The sequence below is a fragment of the Citrus clementina genome, unplaced genomic scaffold, assembly GCF_000493195.1.
Source record: "Citrus clementina cultivar Clemenules unplaced genomic scaffold, Citrus_clementina_v1.0 scaffold_7, whole genome shotgun sequence".
In the NCBI taxonomy this organism is placed as follows: domain Eukaryota; kingdom Viridiplantae; phylum Streptophyta; class Magnoliopsida; order Sapindales; family Rutaceae; genus Citrus; species Citrus x clementina.
Genome location: NW_006262075.1, coordinates 12173680 through 12194260, shown reverse-complemented (window position 1 = coordinate 12194260; position 20581 = coordinate 12173680). Strand labels below are relative to the sequence as shown.

Below are 20581 nucleotides of genomic sequence, written 5' to 3'. Positions count from 1 at the left end.
CTTGATTTCATATCTCAGAACTATTAGTTTCATCCAAAAGGCCCTCGCTTATCCAACAATGTATCAATTCCGTTTTGCTAATTGGAAAGTCTTCCAGAAACAAACTACAGTATAACAGACTCGATCTAATTTTATCGCTAGGTAAATTATCATAACTGAATTTCAAAAGTGGATATATATACTCATTTTTACATACCTAGAAATTCTGAGGCTGATCTCCTTAGCACTTGGACAGAGTCGCCACATCTTCTCCAACCTTCTTGCAGAATAATTCCCATGCTTCTTCGTCATTTAAACACTCCACTTTAATCTTGTTGTGAGCTTCCATGAGGCCACAAATGTCAATAAAACGAGTTGTGAAGACTATCTTGAATGTAATTTTTGTGCTTGGAAGAGGGACACCAATTTTAATTAAATCAACCTGCTCCCATATATCATCCAGCAGTAATACAAACTTCGTCTTGCTTAAATTCTTGAATATGTCGAGTGCTTTCTCTTCAAAACTTCAGTTCTTCCATGACTCATCGAACAAGCCTTTCTTTTTCCCAATCTTTTCCCGAAACTTCTGGGGTTGTAAATCTTGGCAGACCACTACCCAGATCGCAACATCAAAATTATTTGGACCATCAAGGAACTTGTTGTTGATTTGAGTAAATATTTTCCAACTCCCCCATTAACATACAGGCCAATAATTCCAACTGATTCTTCTTCAAGGCATCTCCAGGCTTTCTCAAAAGTCGACACCATGCCCACTATTGTTGGCTCACAATTTATCACATCATTTCTCGTTTCCGCTTATTTTTCCATTGCAGTCCGCAAGGCATCGAGATTATCTTCAAGCTTAGACTTCGTAGCATTCCCAACAAAGAAAATGGAATCAAGTGGCACTGAGAGTGAGATCATGTTTCCCATAGTTTGCATAAGATTTCAACATTTACAAGATAAAGAGCTATGCTTCCGGGCTTGGTGAGATGTTATGATTTTCTATATTACAATGCAGTACTTAATTAAACATGCATGCATGTCTACTAACTACCCTGCAATTGAGCAGTGACTTGAACTTTGAATTGGGGAAATGATGTGCATCAAATTGATTTATTTGTTACAAATGATTGTCACAATTGAAAGAAATAGAAAAGATGATTCTAAGTGCGACAGTATTATTTTATTTTCTGCAATTTGAAATTTATTATTGATTGATTAACTGACAGGAAAATTATTCTCTAATTGTTGCAACCTACCAAATTATCTCCAATAAGAAATTTCTTAATTGTTGCAACATACGACTAATCACCGCCTCGGATTTCTTAATACCAAAAACAATAATGATAAAAATTTTATGCAAAGTTCCAAAATCATTGCTGGCAACATTTCTACATATTTCTTACATTTTACAAAAAATCATAAATAAAAATAAATGAACAGTAACTTCAACCTTGGTTTCTCTTACCTTCTACTAGTGCATGGCGTTTCAATTTGCAATAACATTTGTGTCTCAAACTTTTAGAGAAACAACACAAATTAAATTGTTTGTAATTATTTTTAGATTAGGAAGATGTGTTTATTCTGAATTACGTCAAAATTGAACTAATCCAAATTTATCATATTTATTAATCTTATAAAAAATCTCGGACATTATACGTATCTATTTATTATCATGTCACCTACTTAACTAAATTAAAATTTCTTCGAATGATAAAAATTTTAAAGTTTTAACTTGTTATTATTATTTTCTTTTAACAAATTTACAATTTTGTAAATTACAACGCAGTTACGCAGCATACATCATGCATGGGTGCTATGCGATAGACTTTGCAAATTATTAAGCAAGATGATATAAGAAAAAATAGTAAGGATCTCAATGGTTTTTTCCAAAAAAATGAAAAACAAAAAGTTTTTTAGATTTTGATATTCATCGAACACATTAATTTTTTCAAAAAGTTTTCCATCTCAAACAACGGAATTTAAAATCAGCGAAGTTGTTGTGTTTACTGCCAGTCTCGTTTCTGCTATTAGAGAATCAACAAACGGGAAGCTTTTGGTCAATCAAATTTTCAACCTCGAAGGCCGCTGAGTCGCTCGAACATCACAAATAACATCACCGTGGCAAGACCCTGATCCCATATCGTACTAAAATTTCTTTTGCCCTTCTAATTGATCAATGTAAGGCATGTTTCGTTTGAATTTTATCTTCTCCATTAATTTTTTGCTCATTGATTGCAAAGTGTCTGTCGAAATGTGTAAACGAGTTTATGTGTCATTTTTCAATTCTTGTTCGGGTTTGATTATATTAATGCTCGTTACGTTTCAGGAGTTTGATTTCAGTTTTTGAAATTAATTTAGAAAATGGGTATCTTTGTAGAAGTAGTTTTATCATTTATGAGCCCTTGTTGAATAGCATAAAGCATTGGGGCTTGATTTAAGAAATTTGTTTTAGCTTACAACTGAAGCTTAATCTTCCTTAATTAAGAGATTATTAGAGTAAAAACATTGTACTATTGAGGTTTTTTTTAAAAAAAAAATGATGAAACATCTTAAAATGCTTTGCTTTAGCTCTAGTTCAAAAAGATTGAGATGGGGTTTTATCATTTATGATTGTATTTTAAGTTCATCAATTGGTGAAAAATGAAGAAAAAAATAATGAGAACCAAATTCTTTGTGGTGACCTCAAGTTTTGGGTTTTAATAGATTCCTTATTTCGTAAACCTTATGGAAATAAGTTCCTCTGCTGTTGTTTTTTTCCCACTCCCGCTTCCTTTTTGTGTTTCAATGTAAATGAATATGAGATGTGATGTGTAAAAAAAGGAGTTGATTTTGTTTGATTTATATCATGGGCTGTCAGTTTAAAATAAATTTTTTGTGTCTCGTTTATGTTCATTGTCTTATCATTGAAGGAAAGCTGTAGATACAAGGACTCAACAATTATCATAATCAGATTCAAGTTTTGTGCTGTTTCAGGCTCTTCATTTGTCTGGTTAAGTTATTATGTGATTAATTTTTCATTGATGATTTAATCTGTTCCTTGGTATGGTTTAAAAGAAGGTGTCGGGTTTAATCTGTTCCTTGGTATGATGTAAAAAGTGGTATTGGGTTTAGTGACTGAAATTTTGTCCCACATGATGTGTGCTCATTTGTACCAATACTTAATTCAAGCGTCTATGACATGTCTGTTTGTTCTCTGGCAGTTGCATGTTGGTAAAGCAGTGATGAAATATGAAGCTTTGTGAAAGTAACTGTATGATTATACTATGATTCCTTGAACTGATTTTGCTTTTTCTCCTTAAAGCTCACTTCATTGAACATCCATTGTAGATGGATGAAGTTTCTCTCAACACCGAACCAATAGGTGATGATGACACTGATGATTTTGAGGTCGTAGGAGATTGTGCGATGACTGAATATGTTGGACAAACTGGGATAATCCAAAATCCCTTGCCTCCTGCTGTTGGAATGGAGTTTGAGATGTACGATGATGTATATTACTTTTACAATTGCTATGCCAAGGAACAGGGTTTTGGTGTTAGAGTTAGCAATACCTGGTACTGAAAGAGTAGAGAAAAGTATAGAGGAAAGCTGAGCTGTAGTAGTGCAAGCTTCAAGAAGAAAAGTGAGGCAAACCGTCCAAGACCAGAAACAAGAGCTGGCTGTCCAGCAATGATAAAGTTTAGGTTGATGGAAACCAAAAGGTGGAGAATCATTGAAGTCGAGCTTGAGCATAACCACTTGTTAAGCCCAAGAAGTGGAAAGTTTTGCAAGTCACATAAGCACATAGGTATTGGAACCAAAAGAACATTGCATTTAGATAGTGCTGAAGAAGTTCAAAAAATTAAACTGTTTCGAACTCTTATCATTGATGCCTAGGGAAATGGTAATGTAGATGTTAATGGAGTATTTGGAAATAATGTTAATAGCTCAAATCAATTGAAGCTTAAACCAGGTGATGCACAAGCTGTCCAGAGTTTCTTTTGTCGTTTGCAGTTGACAGATCCAAACTTTTTTAATGTAGTGGATCTAAATGAAAAGGGATGCTTGAGAAACCTGTTCTGGACTGATACCAGGTCAAGAGTTGCATATAGGTACTTTGGTGATGTAGTCTTAATTGATACTACGTGCTTGATTGAAAGATATGATGTACCACTGGTTTCATTCATTGGGGTGAATCATTATGGACAATCAGTGTTGTTGGGTTGTGGTTTACTTGCCAGTGAGACCATAGAATCATATACATGGTTGTTTAGGGCGTGGCTTACATGTATGTTAGGGCGCTCTCCACAAACAATCATCACTGACCAATGTAGAATCTTGCAAATTGCTGTTGGCGATGTTTTCCCAAGAGCTTATCGTTGCTTTTCATTGTCATGCATCATGCAAAAAATTCCAGTGAAACTCCAAGGATTGTTTGAATATGAAGCTATTAAAGCTGCATTACATAGAGCAATTTATCACTCTCTCAGGCCTGAGAAATTTGAAGCAGCTTGGAAAGACATGATTCAACGTCATGGAATAAAGGATCACGGATGGATTCAAACTTTATATGAAGATCGTAAAAGGTGGGCTCCTATTTATTTGAAGGAAGCTTTTTTATCAGGAGTGTTTTCGTTCCCGCAGAATGAGGTTTCTACTTCATACTTTGAAGGATATCTTGATAAGAATACTCCTTTGAAAGAATTCTTAGACAAGTATGATCAAGCACTGCGGGCGAATTATCAACTGGAAGCCTTGGCAGATATGGATTCAAGAAATTCAAGTTGTATCCAGAAACCAAGATGTTACTATGAATTTCAACTCTCAAAACTGTACACAAATGAAATGTTAAGGAAGTTTCAGACGGAGGTGGAGGCTATGTACTCTTGCTATAGCACAAAACATGTTAGTGCTGATGGACCTATAACATACATAGTGAAGGAAGAATTCGAGGTTGGTAGCAATGAGAAAGACTCAAGGGCTTTCGATGTTTTGTACAATGCCTCCAACTTGGAGGTGCTTTGCGTTTGTGGGTTGTTCAATTTCAGAGGATATTTATGCAGACACATTCTTTGTGTTCTAAACCAGAGTGGCGTGCAGGAGATCCCATCTCAGTACATTCTTTCTCGATGGAGAAAAGATGTTAAACGCTCTTATTTTCTTAATCACAGCTGCAGTGGCGTTGATATTAAAAATCCGGTGCACAGGTATGATGATTTGTACAAACGCATCGTGCAGGTCGTCGAGGAAGGCAGGCAATCTCAAGATCGTTACAAGGTTACTTTACAAGCTTTGGATAAGATATTGAACAAGCTTCATCTTGTAGAGGATCATCAAGTGTAATTTTTGTAGTTGAGAGCTCTAGATTTTGTTGATTCAGCTTTAAGCTTCTGTATGACGTATTTGATTTCCCCTTTGTTGTAATTTAAATAATAATATTGCTGCGGAAAGCCTTTGGTCTGTGAGTGAATGAATAGCATGACTCTTGAATAAAAATATAGCTTTTAATTAAGACGGGTGTCAAGAATTCTTGGAAATTTAAAAAAAAAATGTTTGAATTCTCTTCCCCCAAAAAAAAAAAACTATGAGGTTGATAATAAAAATTTTTACAATAGCTTTCAGTATTTTTAAGTTATTAATTTCCTGCAAAAATCAATAAAAATAAAAACGATTACTTTGTTGGTCCATTGGATATGACTCAAGTAATTTTGAAACAATTTTTTTTAACTTAGTAATGACAATAAAATATCCTTGCTTGTTCTTTTTTTTGGAAAAAAATTTAATAATTATCGATGATAAAATAATGATATCTCTTTCCTTTTTTACCCTCGCAACCTAATAAAATTTCCTTATCTACCCATATTAAAACTCGCACTTTCACTTTCCCTCTTCCAATTTGGCGCGCGATCTTCTCAATTTCAAAAGCCAAAAGGTCAGTCAACTCTCTGAACCGTAATTTTCTGTTTGTTTCCCGAGAAAATCCATGAAAATGAACCGTTAAGTGTAGCATTTTTAGCATGTTATGGCTGAAATTTTGAACGTCATCTGTTGCTTGTTCCTCTCGAAATGTGAAATCTTCTAATTTTGATTTTTCACACAAATTCGAATTGAGTTTTCTAATTCGATATATCGATCTCTTGTTATACAATTCCTATGTGTGATAGAATCCTGTGCTTCACTTCCTTTGCGTATAATTGCAAATTTTTTGGCTTCTGTTTCTCTTGGAATTTAGGTTTGCTTCCAAAGAGCATAACTTATTAATGAAAGCTTTTGATTGAGGCTTGGTTTTTTTGTACAGGAGCTTCTGAAATGATGAAAGCTTCTTGCTTGACTCCTGAATTTGGAGTTCATTCTCTGACCAATTTTTTTCTTAATGGTTAATTAGTTTTTGATTGAGGCTTGGTTTTTTTGTGCATGCCATTTGTTTGCTTTCGTGCCCTCATTTCATTTGAGTTCAAATTTTCTCCATATTCATTTTGCGTGTCTCCATTTTGTTTCTTGTTTACAAAGGAGATGAAGAGTTAAGTTAGAATTTACAATTAGCTGCTCGTGATCTAATTTTCACTCGTTTTTTGTTTGGGATTAGGTCTGAGCTATTTGATGACCAAAACTCTGTAAACTTCTATTAACAATGAACCTTTGGATTTTCAATGGATTGAATGAGTATCTATTGGCATCATCATTTTCAAAATCTGTTGTATGGAAGCTTTTGCTGAGTTCTGTCAACTATAGTAAAGCATGGAACTTCACCTAAGGAGGCAATTCACCAAGTTGGCTTTCAGATTTTTAAGTTGAATATTCTTACTGCATTTTATTTGGCTGCGTGCATTAGGATTGTTTACTTAAAACTTTTTGTTGCAGAGGTAAATGGAATATTGGCTTGGCGTGTGATGAGGTGGTGATGCAAAGACTTTAGATCGAAAGAAATGCCCTTAACTTTGCAAGATGATTATAGACCTGTGAATTAACTGGTGAGACTACAATAAAGCTTTCTATAACAAATGAGGGACCTGTATTGATTCTCATCAATAAATATTAAAGTTGAGGACAAAATGCAATTTGTGCTTGGACAAATAAACTGCATCTGACTTGTTTAGTCTTCGTGCAGCTGGATCCGCTGCCAATCGCCTCCAAATAAAATTGGTGAAGAAGCTGCCTCCAAATTGTACTCAAGCAATACCTTTCCTTACTTTGAAACCAAGGGGTACAAGTCTGCAGTAATCCAAGATGTTCCAATTTTAAAACCATTGTCAAGGGCTCAAGTACTTGAACTTCAAACTGCTTTAGATATGGCTCAAGATCACACTAGGTGCTGAGTTTAGAAAATTGTTGGTTAGTGGAGAGAAAACTGTAGCTCCCTCTGAGGACCAAAATTTGAGTGCTCAGACTCGATCAGAGAGGGCAATATCCAGAGGGGATGCTCAATCTGTGCAAGTGAGCGTGAAGCACTTTTCAAAAAGCCTCCAGTGTCACCTAGCAAAGCCGGATTGTACATTGTTTGGTATTGCTCCACAGGGTGCTTGCTTGACGGTGATATTCCAGTTCTTCATTCCTGGCACACGTTAAACTGATAAATCAATCAGTCTGCATTGCAAATTTTAACTGAATTTTTTCAAGTGAAAGCTACAAATTTTAAGTTGAGATACTCAAACTTAGCTGTAAATATCCAAAACACATCCAACAACCCGATAGCCAATTAATTTTTGGTACCACTCCTAATTAATATAAACTTAAAAAATTTTGAATGTTTGTGTTTCATCACATAAACTCGAACCACCCTCTAAGCCTTGTGTTTTTCTAGGATATTCCTTTATCTCAAAGTGCTTATTTATGTTTTGACCCATCCACCTTTCAAATTTTTATTTCACGTCACGTTAAATTTGTAGAGTTTGTTTTTCCATACAAATCATTACAAGCTCATCTACAACTCCTAATTACGCAAGTGTTCCACCAATTCTTACTGTTTCATTTCCTAGTACTCCATCGTCGGCACCTACTCCATCTATTGTGGGCCCTTTGGAGTTGCCACCGTGTACTGCTCCTTCTTCTCTACCGGTAACATCTCCGCAGCAATCCTCCCAACCTATTTCTACCTCTACACAAAGCACTTCTTCACTTCCTGTTCAATCATCTTCCCAAACTCCACTAGATCGTTGCCCCACAAATCATCATGATATGACTACCGGAGCTAAAAATAACATTCACAAGCCGTTACAAAAACTTAACCTCTGTGCTCATTTTAGCCCTCCTTCTGATTGTGAACCTACAACTGTGACGCAAGCTATCAAAAATCCTCACTGGCGTCAATCTATGTCAGAAGAGTATGATGCTCTTGTTCTTAACGGGACATGGAAGCTTGTTCCACCTCCCATCCTTTCCAATATTGTTGGCTGCAAATGGATTTTTGTATTAAAAGACATTCCAACGGTTCTGTTGACAGGTTCAAAGCTCGTCTTATTGCCAAAGGGTTCAATCAACGGCCTGGTGTGGACTATTATGACACTTTCAGTCCAGTTGTTAAGCCCACCACAGTACGGCTTGTTCTTAGTATTGATGTTAGTCATGGCTGGCCTCTTCGTCAATTGGATATCAATAAACGCCTTTCTTCAAGGCCAGCTTTCCGAAGATGTTTATATGGCGCAACCACCATGTTTTATTGATTCTGATCATCCGAAATATGTTTGTGCTGAATTCTCCACCAAAATTTTTCTGATACATCAGTCCTTGCTTCGATTAACTTTTGCCGTTCTTCCGCAGAGCAGCAAGATTATCTTCAAGCTTGCTTACATATGCTGCTTTGCTGAGAGTGCAATTTAGGCAGCGAGAGGAGATTGCATCACATGAGTTGTGGTGTAAGATTCAACCACAAAGAGAAAGGAAGGAAAATTTGAGTGTAAATGCCGGAATGGAAAGAATTGCGCATATGTTGAGGAGAAAATTGCATCACATATGGGAAATTAATTTGCATGTTATGCAGCATATGGTGTTCTTTTAAAGAGAGGGATTTAGATATTTTAGGAAATTTTCGGCCTTTACTTATTTTTACTAAATAAATAAGAAAAGAGATGACTTTTTCGTTCGGTTGATTACTGAAGAAGGCTCTTATCTTAGTAAGTTTGTTCTCTTCCAGACAGCTGACTTTTCACCTAACATAGTGTTATAACATTAATTAATTATTTTATTTTTTCTTCTAAAAACACACAATAATATAATTAATTTTGTCAATCTTTTTTAAAGTTTTTTGGGGTTCAATTATCGATACTCTTTGGTACATATTGAATTGAAGTCATTTATATAGAATCAAACGTTTCTACTTTCTAGCACTTACGAGTTTTGACTAGTTTAGTTTAGTAATAATTGACTCTTAACTCGTAATGAAGGCGGCTAGAAATAATATTACCCGCGATGGGCTGACATTTAACCTTGTGTGCCATCGAGAGGCATATACGTATATTTTAGGGAACATTTAATTTGGTTTTATTTACAATGTATTTGAGTTTATTCATTAAATTAACTAAAAATGCACAAAGAAACTACGAGAGATTACATAATCAATTAAATAATTAAGTCTATAATCGATGAGTGGCTGTGTATGTATGTATATACATATATATACAGGCGACGATATCCAATTAATATATATTAAACTTGCTTTTTCCAATAGAGGACCACTGAGACCTTTAAGCTTGAGATACATAGGACATGGATAATAAATGTCCCACAACCTTTTATCCTGTAAAAATTAATTTCACAACACTATTATCAACATTCCAAACCAGAAGAATAATTAAACAATTTCAAAATTTAAAGAAATATTAAAACAGGGAAAAAAGAAAAAGAAAAAAAAAAAGGCAAGCACCTGCTCGAACACCTCAACTTTTATCGGCGAGCGGCGTAGATGATTCTCTGCAAACAACAATTAATTAAACTTTTTAAACAAATTAAATAAAGGTCAATTAATATGTGAAAAAGGAATATATATTTAATGAAAGAGCAGATCTATCTTAATAATTATATATTCTTACGGGAAATTTATGTGAGCATTAGTTTGACTCTAATGTTCTTCTCGTTCGTCTTTTGGCAGGAAATTAAATCACTTTTCACGAAGAAGATATCAATAAAGCATCAATTTGAAAAAACAGAGAAAATTTTGACAACAAAAAGTAGTCGAAAACCAGAGCATCAATTCGACCCCCACAAAAAAAAAAAAAAAGCCAGCGCAGGCAGATTTATGAAGGATTAATTCCATATAATTCAACATTTAATTGTGATTTGCAGGAGACAGGAGACAGCAGAGAGAGAGAGAGAGAGACTGAAATAAAAACAGAGAACAGGGCAAAAATAAAGTATACTTAATATTTATTACATACAATGCACATAAATAAAGTATCAATTGGTTTACGTCATATATATGTTCTTCTCGCTCGTCTTTTGACAGGAAATTAAATCGCTAACAAAAAGTCAAAAACCAGAGCACCAATTCGACCCCCCCCCCCCCCCCCCCCAAAAAAAAGTAGTGGCTGTGCCGGCAAATTTATGAAGCATTAATTCCATTAATTCAACATTTAATTGTGATTTGCAGAAGACAAAAAGAGAGAGAGCGAGAGAGAAAGAGAGAGAGAGAAACTAACCAGAAATAAAAACAGAGAATCAAAATTTGCGACCACCGCTCAGGAATAAGGTTGGAAACAGGAACGAAAAGCAATTTGAGTGGCTTCATCCTCCCATTGAAGTCGGTTCCACCAGTCTTCTTCTCCACGAATTACAAATTTACGCTCCTTTGCACTGTTGGAATCGAGTGGAAGCTTTTCAAGCTGATCACACCCACTTACCGCCATTTCTTTCAGATGAGTGAAAGGCAATGGCTTCCAGAAGATGCTCTTCAAATGTGGCAAATCTTCTAAATCAAGCATTTGGAGATTTTCAAAAGGGCTTATATGTCCCATCATCTCAGGAGTCTCAGCAAATTTTCCGACGCTGATTATTTCTTCCATAGCATAGCAATCGAGTAGCTGAACAGACTTGAGGTTTGGAGCAAAAACGAGGAATGTCAAATCTTTCAACTTCTGGCAGCTATGTATAGTAACACGGTGAAGGTTGCGGAAAACAAAAGGTTCCCGCCTTTTTCGTACTATCTCTGTATAATCAATCTTCAACTCTTCCAACTCAAAACCACTATAAATATTTAATTCATTGAGGTAGTTTAGATCTGCGAAAGCCGTAGCATCAATAATTGACGCTGTATCTCCGGCGAACTCGAGGCAAAGAGATCGAATACAACTTTTTAACTTATTTGAGCTCAAAAGAATTTGGAGAGCATGATAACTTCCCAAGCTCAACTCCAATACCTCTAAATATTTCAAACCGAGCAATTCCTGTATCAAAACTTCACCCCCACCAAATAAAACGCTGTCTTCTGGTGCTTCATGAAAACGATCATAGCCAATAGCGAACATTCTCAACACACGTAACCTTGAAAATTTTGATATTAGTTGCCGTGGAATTCTAATTAACGCACCTGTCCACCTCAAATTCAAACATTTCAGATTTACCAACTTCTTTAACTCCTCTGGTAACTCTGTTATGCCAGTACATGAAATATCGAGAAGTTCTAGTGATGAACCCAACACTGACATCCCAACAGGTAATTTCAACCTCCTCTGTCCACAGTTTGACATCTTCAAAACTTTGAGAGAAGGCATAAGTTGGAAGAAGCCATCCGCGATCATCTCCAACTCCTGATTAAAGTCAAGAAATAAAGTGAGGAGATGAGGGCATGTGGGAACCTCTGACACAGTTTCAATTTGGTTTTGCATCAATGACAATCTTCTCACATTTTCCCATCCTTTAACATCCGGTGCCTCTTTTAATCCAGCACCTGCACGAACCAAAAAGTTTCTCTTCTCCTTCTCAATTTCACAAGTTATCCATATAGCCATATCACGAATAACGTCATGCATTTTTACTTCACCATCTTCCACCGCTTCTAATAAACATGCACGAACAAGAGTGTCCAAAATGTCATATCCTTGGTTTTCTGCACCAGACCTGTCAGATTCCCCAAAAAATCCCTCGCCAAACCAACAATCAATCAAGTCCCATTTAAGAATGCCATAATCTTCAGGATATAAACAACAGTACAAGAAACAAGATCTAACCGTATCATTCTGCAAACTATCATAGCTAAACTTTAAAAGACGATACACCTTCTCTCCCAAACCTGCAAACTCAGAAGCTGATGTTCTTAGCACATCAATTGCATGACTCCACTCCTCGGCTGTCTTTCTGTAGGCCATAGCTCGACCAATAGTAATAAGTGCGAGTGGCAAACCATCACACTCTTTGGCCACAGTTTGGGCTAGCTCAACGATCTCATGATCACTCTCAAGAGTTTCTTCCCCAACATTTTCGCGGAACAGTTCCCAAGCTTGCTTTTCTGATAGGCATGCCACTTTAACCGGCCTAGCTCTCATGCTGCCACAAACACCAATGGAACGGGTTGTGAATACGACTTTTGAGGTAGTATTTTGTGCGCTGGGAAGTGGAACGCCCACTTCTGTTAAATCAACCCGCTCCCATAAATCATCTAACAACAATACAAATCTCTTCTCTCCTAATCTCGGCAGGATGTCCACAGCTTTCTCTTCAAAACTTTTATTCTTCCATGAATCATCAGACAGACCTATCTTCTTCCCAATATCTTCTTGAATTTTTTCAAGTCGCAGGTCTTTTGAAACTACGACCCAAATCACACAATCAAAGTTTGTGGGACTCTCAAGAAATTTATTGTTGATATGGGTCAATAGTGTGGTTTTACCAACACCGCCCATACCATATAGGCCAATGATTCCCACTGATTCTTCTACAAGACATCTCCAAACTTGTTCAAGCTGTGATTGCAAGCCTACTATTGTTGGCTCAGTGGGTCTTTTATCTGCTACAGGTTCCGGAGCTCTCTCGGGCACCACCTCAGTGGCCACCGCCTCAAAAACTCCCTCGGCGATTAAAGTCTTCACATGTCGTAGCTTTCTAGCCACTTGTTTTCGATTTGTAGCTTGACCTGCAGTTCTTGGAACAGTAGCCTCCAACACATAATTTGCCAATTTCTTCAGAGCCGTCTGTGATAAGTTCGTCGGCTCCAGTTTTAACAGAATCCACCCTCGAAACCCACACTTGCACTCCGTCCAGCCTTCTCATTTGTTGCCGTTCAGCATTGACAACCCTCATCATCACATCGTTCTTTGCTGCGATTAGTCTTCCCAGTTCAGTCTCCAAGGCTACAAGATTATCTTGGAGGTTACGTATGTATGCTGCTTTTCCAAGAAAGCAATCCAAGCAACGATTGAAAAGAGCACCATCGCATGTGATCTGAAAAATGCTACACATCTTTGGAATTTTGTTAAGAAAGAAAATTGATGGAGTTTGATAAACTGAAGCTGCTGTAGGCTGTGGAAGAGAAATTTTAGTAATGACCTCTGTTCGTTATACGGCAAAAATTTTAAAAAGATTTAGGCACGTCTGATTCGGGCCCCACTGTAATGGCCTTTAAGAAAAGAGCATCGCACATTCACACTTGCAAACATGAGCCGCTAACTTTTGAAGGAAAAACAGTTAGTAATTATCTTTTACCCACTGCCCCCGAAGATAACAGTAACTCTGAATAATGATTAATGACCCGGTTGTAATTACCAAAAACTAGTTTTGAAAAATAATAAAACAAGAATTGGAAAAAGACTGTTCGATTCTTGACTAGTTTTTACTTGCCTCTAATAAAAAGAGCCTAATCGTCTGTCCCATTTGTATTCAAAAGAATCCACTTTAATTTGTAATTTATCGAAAAAATTTATTTTAATTTGTAGTTTAGTAAAAGAAACCAGCTGGTTGTTTTGTCACTTTTGATTTTGTGGAATATGACCTAGCTTTTTCTTGTTAGCATTAATTTTTAATAAAATACAAGCAATTTCAAGGCCACCAACGTTAAAAGTGAAAAACAATTTAGCATTAATTTTAAAACTTTTCTGACCGACGTTTGAAGGCTAAAGGCTGATCTGATCATGATAATTGCTTAAAAGACTAAAATACCCACCGAAATTTCTTCTCTGTACATTTTTAATTGACATATTATTTAAATCAATAATATTAAATAAAGCTTATCCACCGTGGTTCACATATACCGTAAATATTTAGAGAATTTATCATATAAGTTTTTAATTTTTTAATAAAGATGTTAAGATTTTTTTATCATTATGTTTTTTCATTATATTTTTTGAATAGTAATTAAAAATAATTTTAATTTTTTAATAAATAGAAAATAATATATATAATTTAATCTATCTAACAGATTAGTAATATTAATTTTTTAATATTTGAAGTAATTTCAAAAATATAATTATTAATTTATCATAAATAAATCTTTAGGTTAAATGGTATTTTAAATTAATAAAATATGAATATCTCACATATTTTATTAAAAATTTTTTATATAATATTTAAAATACTCTAAATTTTCTATATATTCATTTTAATAGTATGTTTTTATTTATTATAAAATTTACTTTAATATAATAAATATATCTAATGGATCATAAAATATTAAAAATTATTTTAAAATAGATATTATTTATATTTCTGCAAGATCTTCTCTACACTTTTTTACTCTTTTGTTATTGTTATATTCTTATTTATGCCATAATATATCTTAAATTTAAGGAGTTTAGATAAACACAAAAATTAGTGCACACTGTAATATAATGGTCCCCTAATTTAATCCCAAATTAAATTAGCGACATTAGCTGTGGCTCCACATTTGAAAAGTATGCTCTTCAATTATTAAGAGCATGAAAGGGAATGCAGAAAAATAAAAACAATTATTATCGGAACAGAATTGTAGGGGCCACCAACTTGTGAATATCGGTGCAATTATTGAGGATTGTAGGGGCCACCAATTTATAACAATTTTTTTAAAAAAACTCCATTTTAATTTGTAGTTTTATAAAAGATTCCAGCTGGTTGTGTTTGTCACTTTTGCTTTTGTGGAATATGATCTAGCTTTTTCTTGTTAGCATTAATTTGCAATAAAATAAAAGAAAGGCCGGTAATGTTTAAAGTAAAAACAATTAAGTAATATTTGAAATAACTTCAAATATGTAATTATTAATTTATCATATTTTTTAGGTAAAATGACATTTTAAATTAATAAAATATATCTCACGCATTATATTAAAATTATTTTATATAATATTCTAAATTTTCTAAATTTTTTATATATTCATTTAATAGGACATTTGTATTTATTGTAAAGCATTATAATATTTTTTTTGAGTTAACACAATAAAAGAATGTTATTAATCAAAATAAGATATTAGTATCCCTTATTAAAATCTTGAAAATCTGCATGATTATTTATTTTCTCCGAGATTTAAATTTCATTGGATCCTATTTATTTTCCCTTGATTGCAACTACCAATCCAAAGCATGTACTTTTTTAAACCTGATAAGTCTGCCCTCGAAAGGGGATAGATTGCTTTGTTTTGGAATATCTTTTGCTTCCATCTCTTCTCCATTTTCAGTGTCTTACTTCTTAATTTTTTTTTTTCTTTTTTCTTTTTTTACATGCTTTGATCATCTTGATATAATCCCATCTCTTCCATGATTTGTCTTAAATATATATTAAGGAGCTTACAGAAAAGCAACCCACACGCATGTGTAAAAAAAAAAAAATAAATAAATAAAAAATGTAACCAGAAAAAATGTAATGTTAAGAGCTAAAGTATGTGAGATGACTCCTCCTTGAAATAAAATAAAAGCAGGGACACTTGCTTCGTCCTTTTTCATTTCACACATGAAAAGTAAATATCATTTCATATTACTCCCTTATAGAATAATAATCTTTAAAATATTTCAAACTTCAAACTACTGTAACACACAACTTACGTCAATTTTATTAAGAAGAAAAATTTTTTATCGACATGCTCCATTTTAAATCGAGAGTAAATTAAAATTTATAATAATTTAAGAGATATATTAAATATTGTTATTTCAAGTGGGAGAGAGAGAGAGAGACAATCTGAAATTTACAAATGGACCACTAATCTTCAATAGCTAAATAGATGGATGGACATAAAATGAATGGAATAGCTTTGCCACCAATTGTCCTCAGTAGTAAGTAAATTCCCCGTATCACTCCGAAGCTTTTACAAAGTTTTTGCCGGTGTACTTTTCCATATTATGACTGCAATTTTTTCATAATTGCAGGAGACAAATGAAATTAAATTCACATTGACCACAAAATATAAAATTGAAAAATTGATTCACATCACTCTCAAATAGAACGAGTAATACTTTGTGACCATAAAAAATTTAATAAACAAAAGGAAAATGATACTTGCGCCGAGTCAAACCCCGGATTAAACCCCAAATTCGAAACGGCTCCATTTTACTAAGCTAAAAAATGCACCGTTTGATGTCAAAATTGTTGTCACTTTCCTTCGTTGATCGAGGTCAACTCCAACCATTATTGTCCTAAAATCTAGCCATCACGCATACCCAACCACCCCACTACCACCATCGACAGCCACCACCGTTTCACTTGTACACCTAAGATAATCGCCCACAACTCTAGTCCTGATTGTGTTTGTGTTTCTATTTGTGTTTCTATTTGTGTTTGCTTGAAATTGGGTCAAAACTTTTATACCATATCCATCATCAAAAAGCGAATCAATCACCACCGAATGAGGGAAAAAAACATGATATCTTGCTTGATGTGTGATCTGTAGAGTTTTTCAAATTTTTTAGCTCTTTATCATTATCTGTGAATTTTGTGACCTAGGTTTCTTGGCAGTGAAGGGTTATTTTAGATTAAACATCTATATTTCATTTTATATGCTGAAACTCATCTTTCATGGACAATGTTCGTAGCACTGCAGGTTGAGCATAAAATCTTTAACTGTCGGAACAGTTGAATCATTCAAGGTATAATATGTAATTGCTTAAAAGTAGATGAGTTGTGAAATCCATTTGTTACCTCATAAGATGAAGAAATAAAGGAAGATGAGGATCCTATACTGGGAGATGTAATTGAAGTAGCTTAAGAATCGAAAAAATACAGCATTCCAAGTGAAGTCTATAATGATGAAATTACGGCTGTGGGAGTACTCAAGGATGAAAATTCAAAGATGAGAAAGTATATTGCTAGAATAACAATTTAGGGGCAGCTGGGAAGTAAGGAAATAAAAAATGAAAAGTGATAGAGAAACAGCAGATGAAAGAGACAGACAAAGGGAAAAGAAAAAAATTGTTACTATCGAAACGGCGTTGTTTAATAAATTTTCGGAGCTTGACTCGGGGTGAATAGCAGCACTGCAAACAAAAAGCTAGCAAACTTTGTCAAGCAACAGTAAGCATGCAGTAACACCCGCAATAGAAACAGAGCCAAATAAATGATAAAATGACAGGAAGGAAAAAATGAAAAAAATCACAAAAAAAAAGCAACCGCCAAAGGTCATATTCAAACCCTGCTGATCTGCTCCGGCATCTCTTTTGTTATTGTTATATTCTTATTTATGCCATAATATGTCTTAAACTTAAGGAGTTTAGATAAACACAAAAATTAGTACACACTGCAATATAATGGTCCCCTAATTTAATCCCAAATTAAATTAGCGACATTAGATGCGGCTCCACATTTGAAAATGAAAAGTATGCTCTTCAATTATTAAGAGCATGAAAGGGAATGGGAAATTTACAGTAATAACCAAAACAAATTTGTTTTTTTTCATCTTAACCCCCCAAAAATATTTCTATCAACATTAGCCATAAAACAACATTTGAGACCAAAATACCCATCCCTCATCTCTTCCCCAACACTCCCTTTTTCACTCATCTCTCCCAAACCGATCCAACTCCCATCATCGGCGGCGACATCAACCCTCGTCGGCGGCGGCTCCATCTCTCACCGGCATCCGATCTACGATCTACAACCTTCAACAAAACCTAGGTTAGTCATTTTTCTTATTTTCATTAATTTAAAATGAGATTTTAGAATAATAATAGTTATAGCTTGAGATTAATAGTGGTGGTGATGATGTTTGTGGTAGTTGGTAGTGTTTGGGAGTATTGTTTTCGATTTTGGAGCACCAGCTGTGGTGCGACAGGCAGTTTTTTGGAGCGACAGGCGCCTGTCGCACCAAAAAATTAGAGTTTGGTAATAATTTTGTAAATGTAATGTAATAATTTTATAAATATTACAGATACATGGCGAAATCAGAATCACCGGATATTGAAGTAGGCAAGATGTATTTTCGTTATGCTGATCACTTTCCTGGTCGAATTTCGAGCATGTGTATGTTATCTTCGGTCGTAAAAGCCATCGAGGAAAAATTAACAAAGCGGCAGTTGAGTATGTTCAAAAAGGATATATTTGGGCATTTCTTGGAGTGCCGAAGTTTTCCATTTAGTGGGGTAATTTTGCACAATCGTTTACTGCGGCAAGTGGCCCATGAAGAAGATAGCTGTGAGGATCAGTTATGGTTTCAAATTGGTAAGCATTTGATTCGCTTGTCAATTATCGAATGGTGCTTGGTTACTGGACTTTCATTTGGTGTTGATACCAATGAAAAAAATGATGAAATGGAGCAGAGGCTACGGAATACGTATTTTGGTGGTGTGCATCGTAAGATTAATGTGAAGCAATTTGATGCAGTATTTAAGGAGTTGAATTTCGAGGAAATGGACGATATGGACGCATTAAAGATTGCGCTGTTTTATTTTGCGGACAGAGTACTAAATGCAAGAAAAAATCACTGTCAAATTAATTTCGATTGGCTTGACCAAGTTGATGATATACAGTACTTCCGAAAGCGCCATGGGGTCTATTGTCGTGGGAAATGATTTACGAGAGTCTTGACAATGCACTGTTCGAGAAAGACGAGAAATTTAAGAAGACTCGGTTGAAAAATTCAGATCATAATATTGAAAAATATAATCTTTACGGCTTTACGTCTGGGGTGCAGGTGCTTTTTTTTGTTTATTAATAAGTTTTATAGTATTAAATATTTGATAGTTGTTTTATTTGATTTTTCACTTTGGTTTGTTGTAGGCTTGGATTTACGAAGCAATCGGAGGGTTGCCATCAACATGGGTCGTCAAAACGAAGAGTAAGATTCCCCGCATTCTGCAATGGAAGCCCATGACGTCTTCGAGAATCAACTTTGCGGAGGTTTATTCGTTCTTCAACGACGAATCTCGTCTTGTAAGTAATATGTATTACTTATTTTTTAACTTTACTAAATTTAAGTTGGGTATACTTACTTAAATTTTTCAATTGAATTTATGGCAGACGGACATTTTACAAACTCTTGAGCCAAATTCAAAAGAGAGTAGCAGAAAATATTGACTCTCTGTGAAGGATTACTTGCCAAGCATTCCAGATTGGATTCATAAGGTCGGTATACTGTAAGTACTAAAAATTTTTTTATCGAAATTTTTGACTTTTCATTTAGTAATTTTAAATGATACTTTATACAGCACCAACCCTCAATCAACGCGATGCCGTCGGTTACAAGACAATCGGACGAGCATGATGATCATGACGACATACTAAACCCAATACCAGAGCAGCGTCTTGACACTTTTGAGGATGAGGTGGCTGTTGATGACCACCAGCAGCAAACAGACAACTCTGATGACGCACGGGATTCTGAGGTTATAAATAATATACGATATTTTTCCTTTATAAATTATTATTTTTTTATTGTTATTCTAAAGTTTTATTTTTTTCTTTTGTAATAGTCGAGGACAAAGCAGTTTAATGATTACGTACGACGACGGCTGGATAAGATTGATCGTAATGTGTATGAAATAAAGTCAGAATTAAAAGATTTTAAAGAAACCGTTGTTGGCTTCATCGACACATTTTCTAAACATCCAAATAAGGATTCTCCCACTGCACGCTCGTATGCGGTAAGCTAATTTAAATTAAATAATTATGTTCGTTTAACTTTTAATTTGATAATTATTTAATATGTTCTTTTTGGCGAATGTACAGGCCCCGGATGACTATGGAGTGTATACTGACGTGGGCAATGAAAATTTGTCTACGCCCACGTCATTTTATAGTTTATACGGGGATGTTAGTGGGGAGAGCATGCAGGTGTTCACAGAGGTGCCTCCGGGCGTTAGTAAGTTCGGCCGCGCGTACATACCGTCGTATGTTTATAACAGTCCTTACATGATTCCTCCGGTCAGGCGTGGACAGAACGTCCGGAGGTTACCTCGACCCCAAATGATGGAGCATGCGATTGACATGAGTACGAGTGTGGATGTAAATCCACTGAGAGGATTGGAGGACTCTAGTTTGTTTGCTGAGTTTGATCGATGGTTCACTGGTGATAGCAGAGTCCGCCGGAGAGTCCAGCACCTGCGGTCATTCTTTCAAATAATTTTGGGGACAGCTTCGATGGGATGGCTAGGCGATGAGGTATTTATATTTTCCTCGTGGTGTATACTGTTGTGGATTTGTGTATAATTTTTTTTTAAATCGTAATATTTTTGTTTCTCTACAGCATATTCACGAGTATCTCCGCTTGATTAGCGAGAAACAACGGCAGTATCCAAATGC

General features: G+C 35.1%; 3 protein-coding genes and 1 pseudogene across 4 annotated transcripts in view; 3 read left to right on the top strand and 1 right to left on the bottom strand.

Annotated features, from left to right (window-relative positions):
• The first annotated feature begins 1955 nt into the window (after window positions 1-1955).
• Window positions 1956-5422, top strand: LOC18036220 (protein FAR1-RELATED SEQUENCE 6). Its single transcript, XM_024180085.1, has 2 exons — window positions 1956-2163; window positions 3313-5422. Exon 2 carries the CDS (start codon window positions 4255-4257, stop codon window positions 5305-5307), a length of 1053 nt encoding a protein of 350 aa, XP_024035853.1. The 5' UTR covers window positions 1956-2163; window positions 3313-4254; the 3' UTR covers window positions 5308-5422.
• A 424-nt stretch (window positions 5423-5846) lies between these two features.
• LOC18036388 (protein FAR1-RELATED SEQUENCE 6) overlaps window positions 5847-20581 on the top strand; it is a 30046-nt gene continuing 15311 nt past the window's right edge. The window contains exons 1-2 of one of the 2 annotated variants that reach the window (XR_002904588.1): window positions 5847-5896; window positions 6826-6935. The gene's annotated coding sequence lies outside the window, so the exon portion shown is untranslated. The remainder of the gene's footprint in view (window positions 5897-6825; window positions 6936-20581) is intronic. The other variant, XM_024180311.1, reaches the window with a different exon arrangement.
• LOC112096917 lies at window positions 6966-7566 on the top strand (annotated as a pseudogene).
• Window positions 9619-13486, bottom strand: LOC18036219 (probable disease resistance protein At5g63020). Its single transcript, XM_024180309.1, is given in 4 exon segments — window positions 9619-9697; window positions 9824-9870; window positions 10596-13011; window positions 13013-13486. Coding segments are annotated over 2 exon segments (2715 nt in total). The 5' UTR covers window positions 13351-13486; the 3' UTR covers window positions 9619-9697; window positions 9824-9870; window positions 10596-10634.

What these genes read in the sequence shown, in the direction of transcription:
- LOC18036220 (XM_024180085.1), top strand. Translation starts at nt 4,255, where the DNA reads ATGTTAGGGCGCTCTCCACAAACAATCATCACTGACCAATGTAGAATC.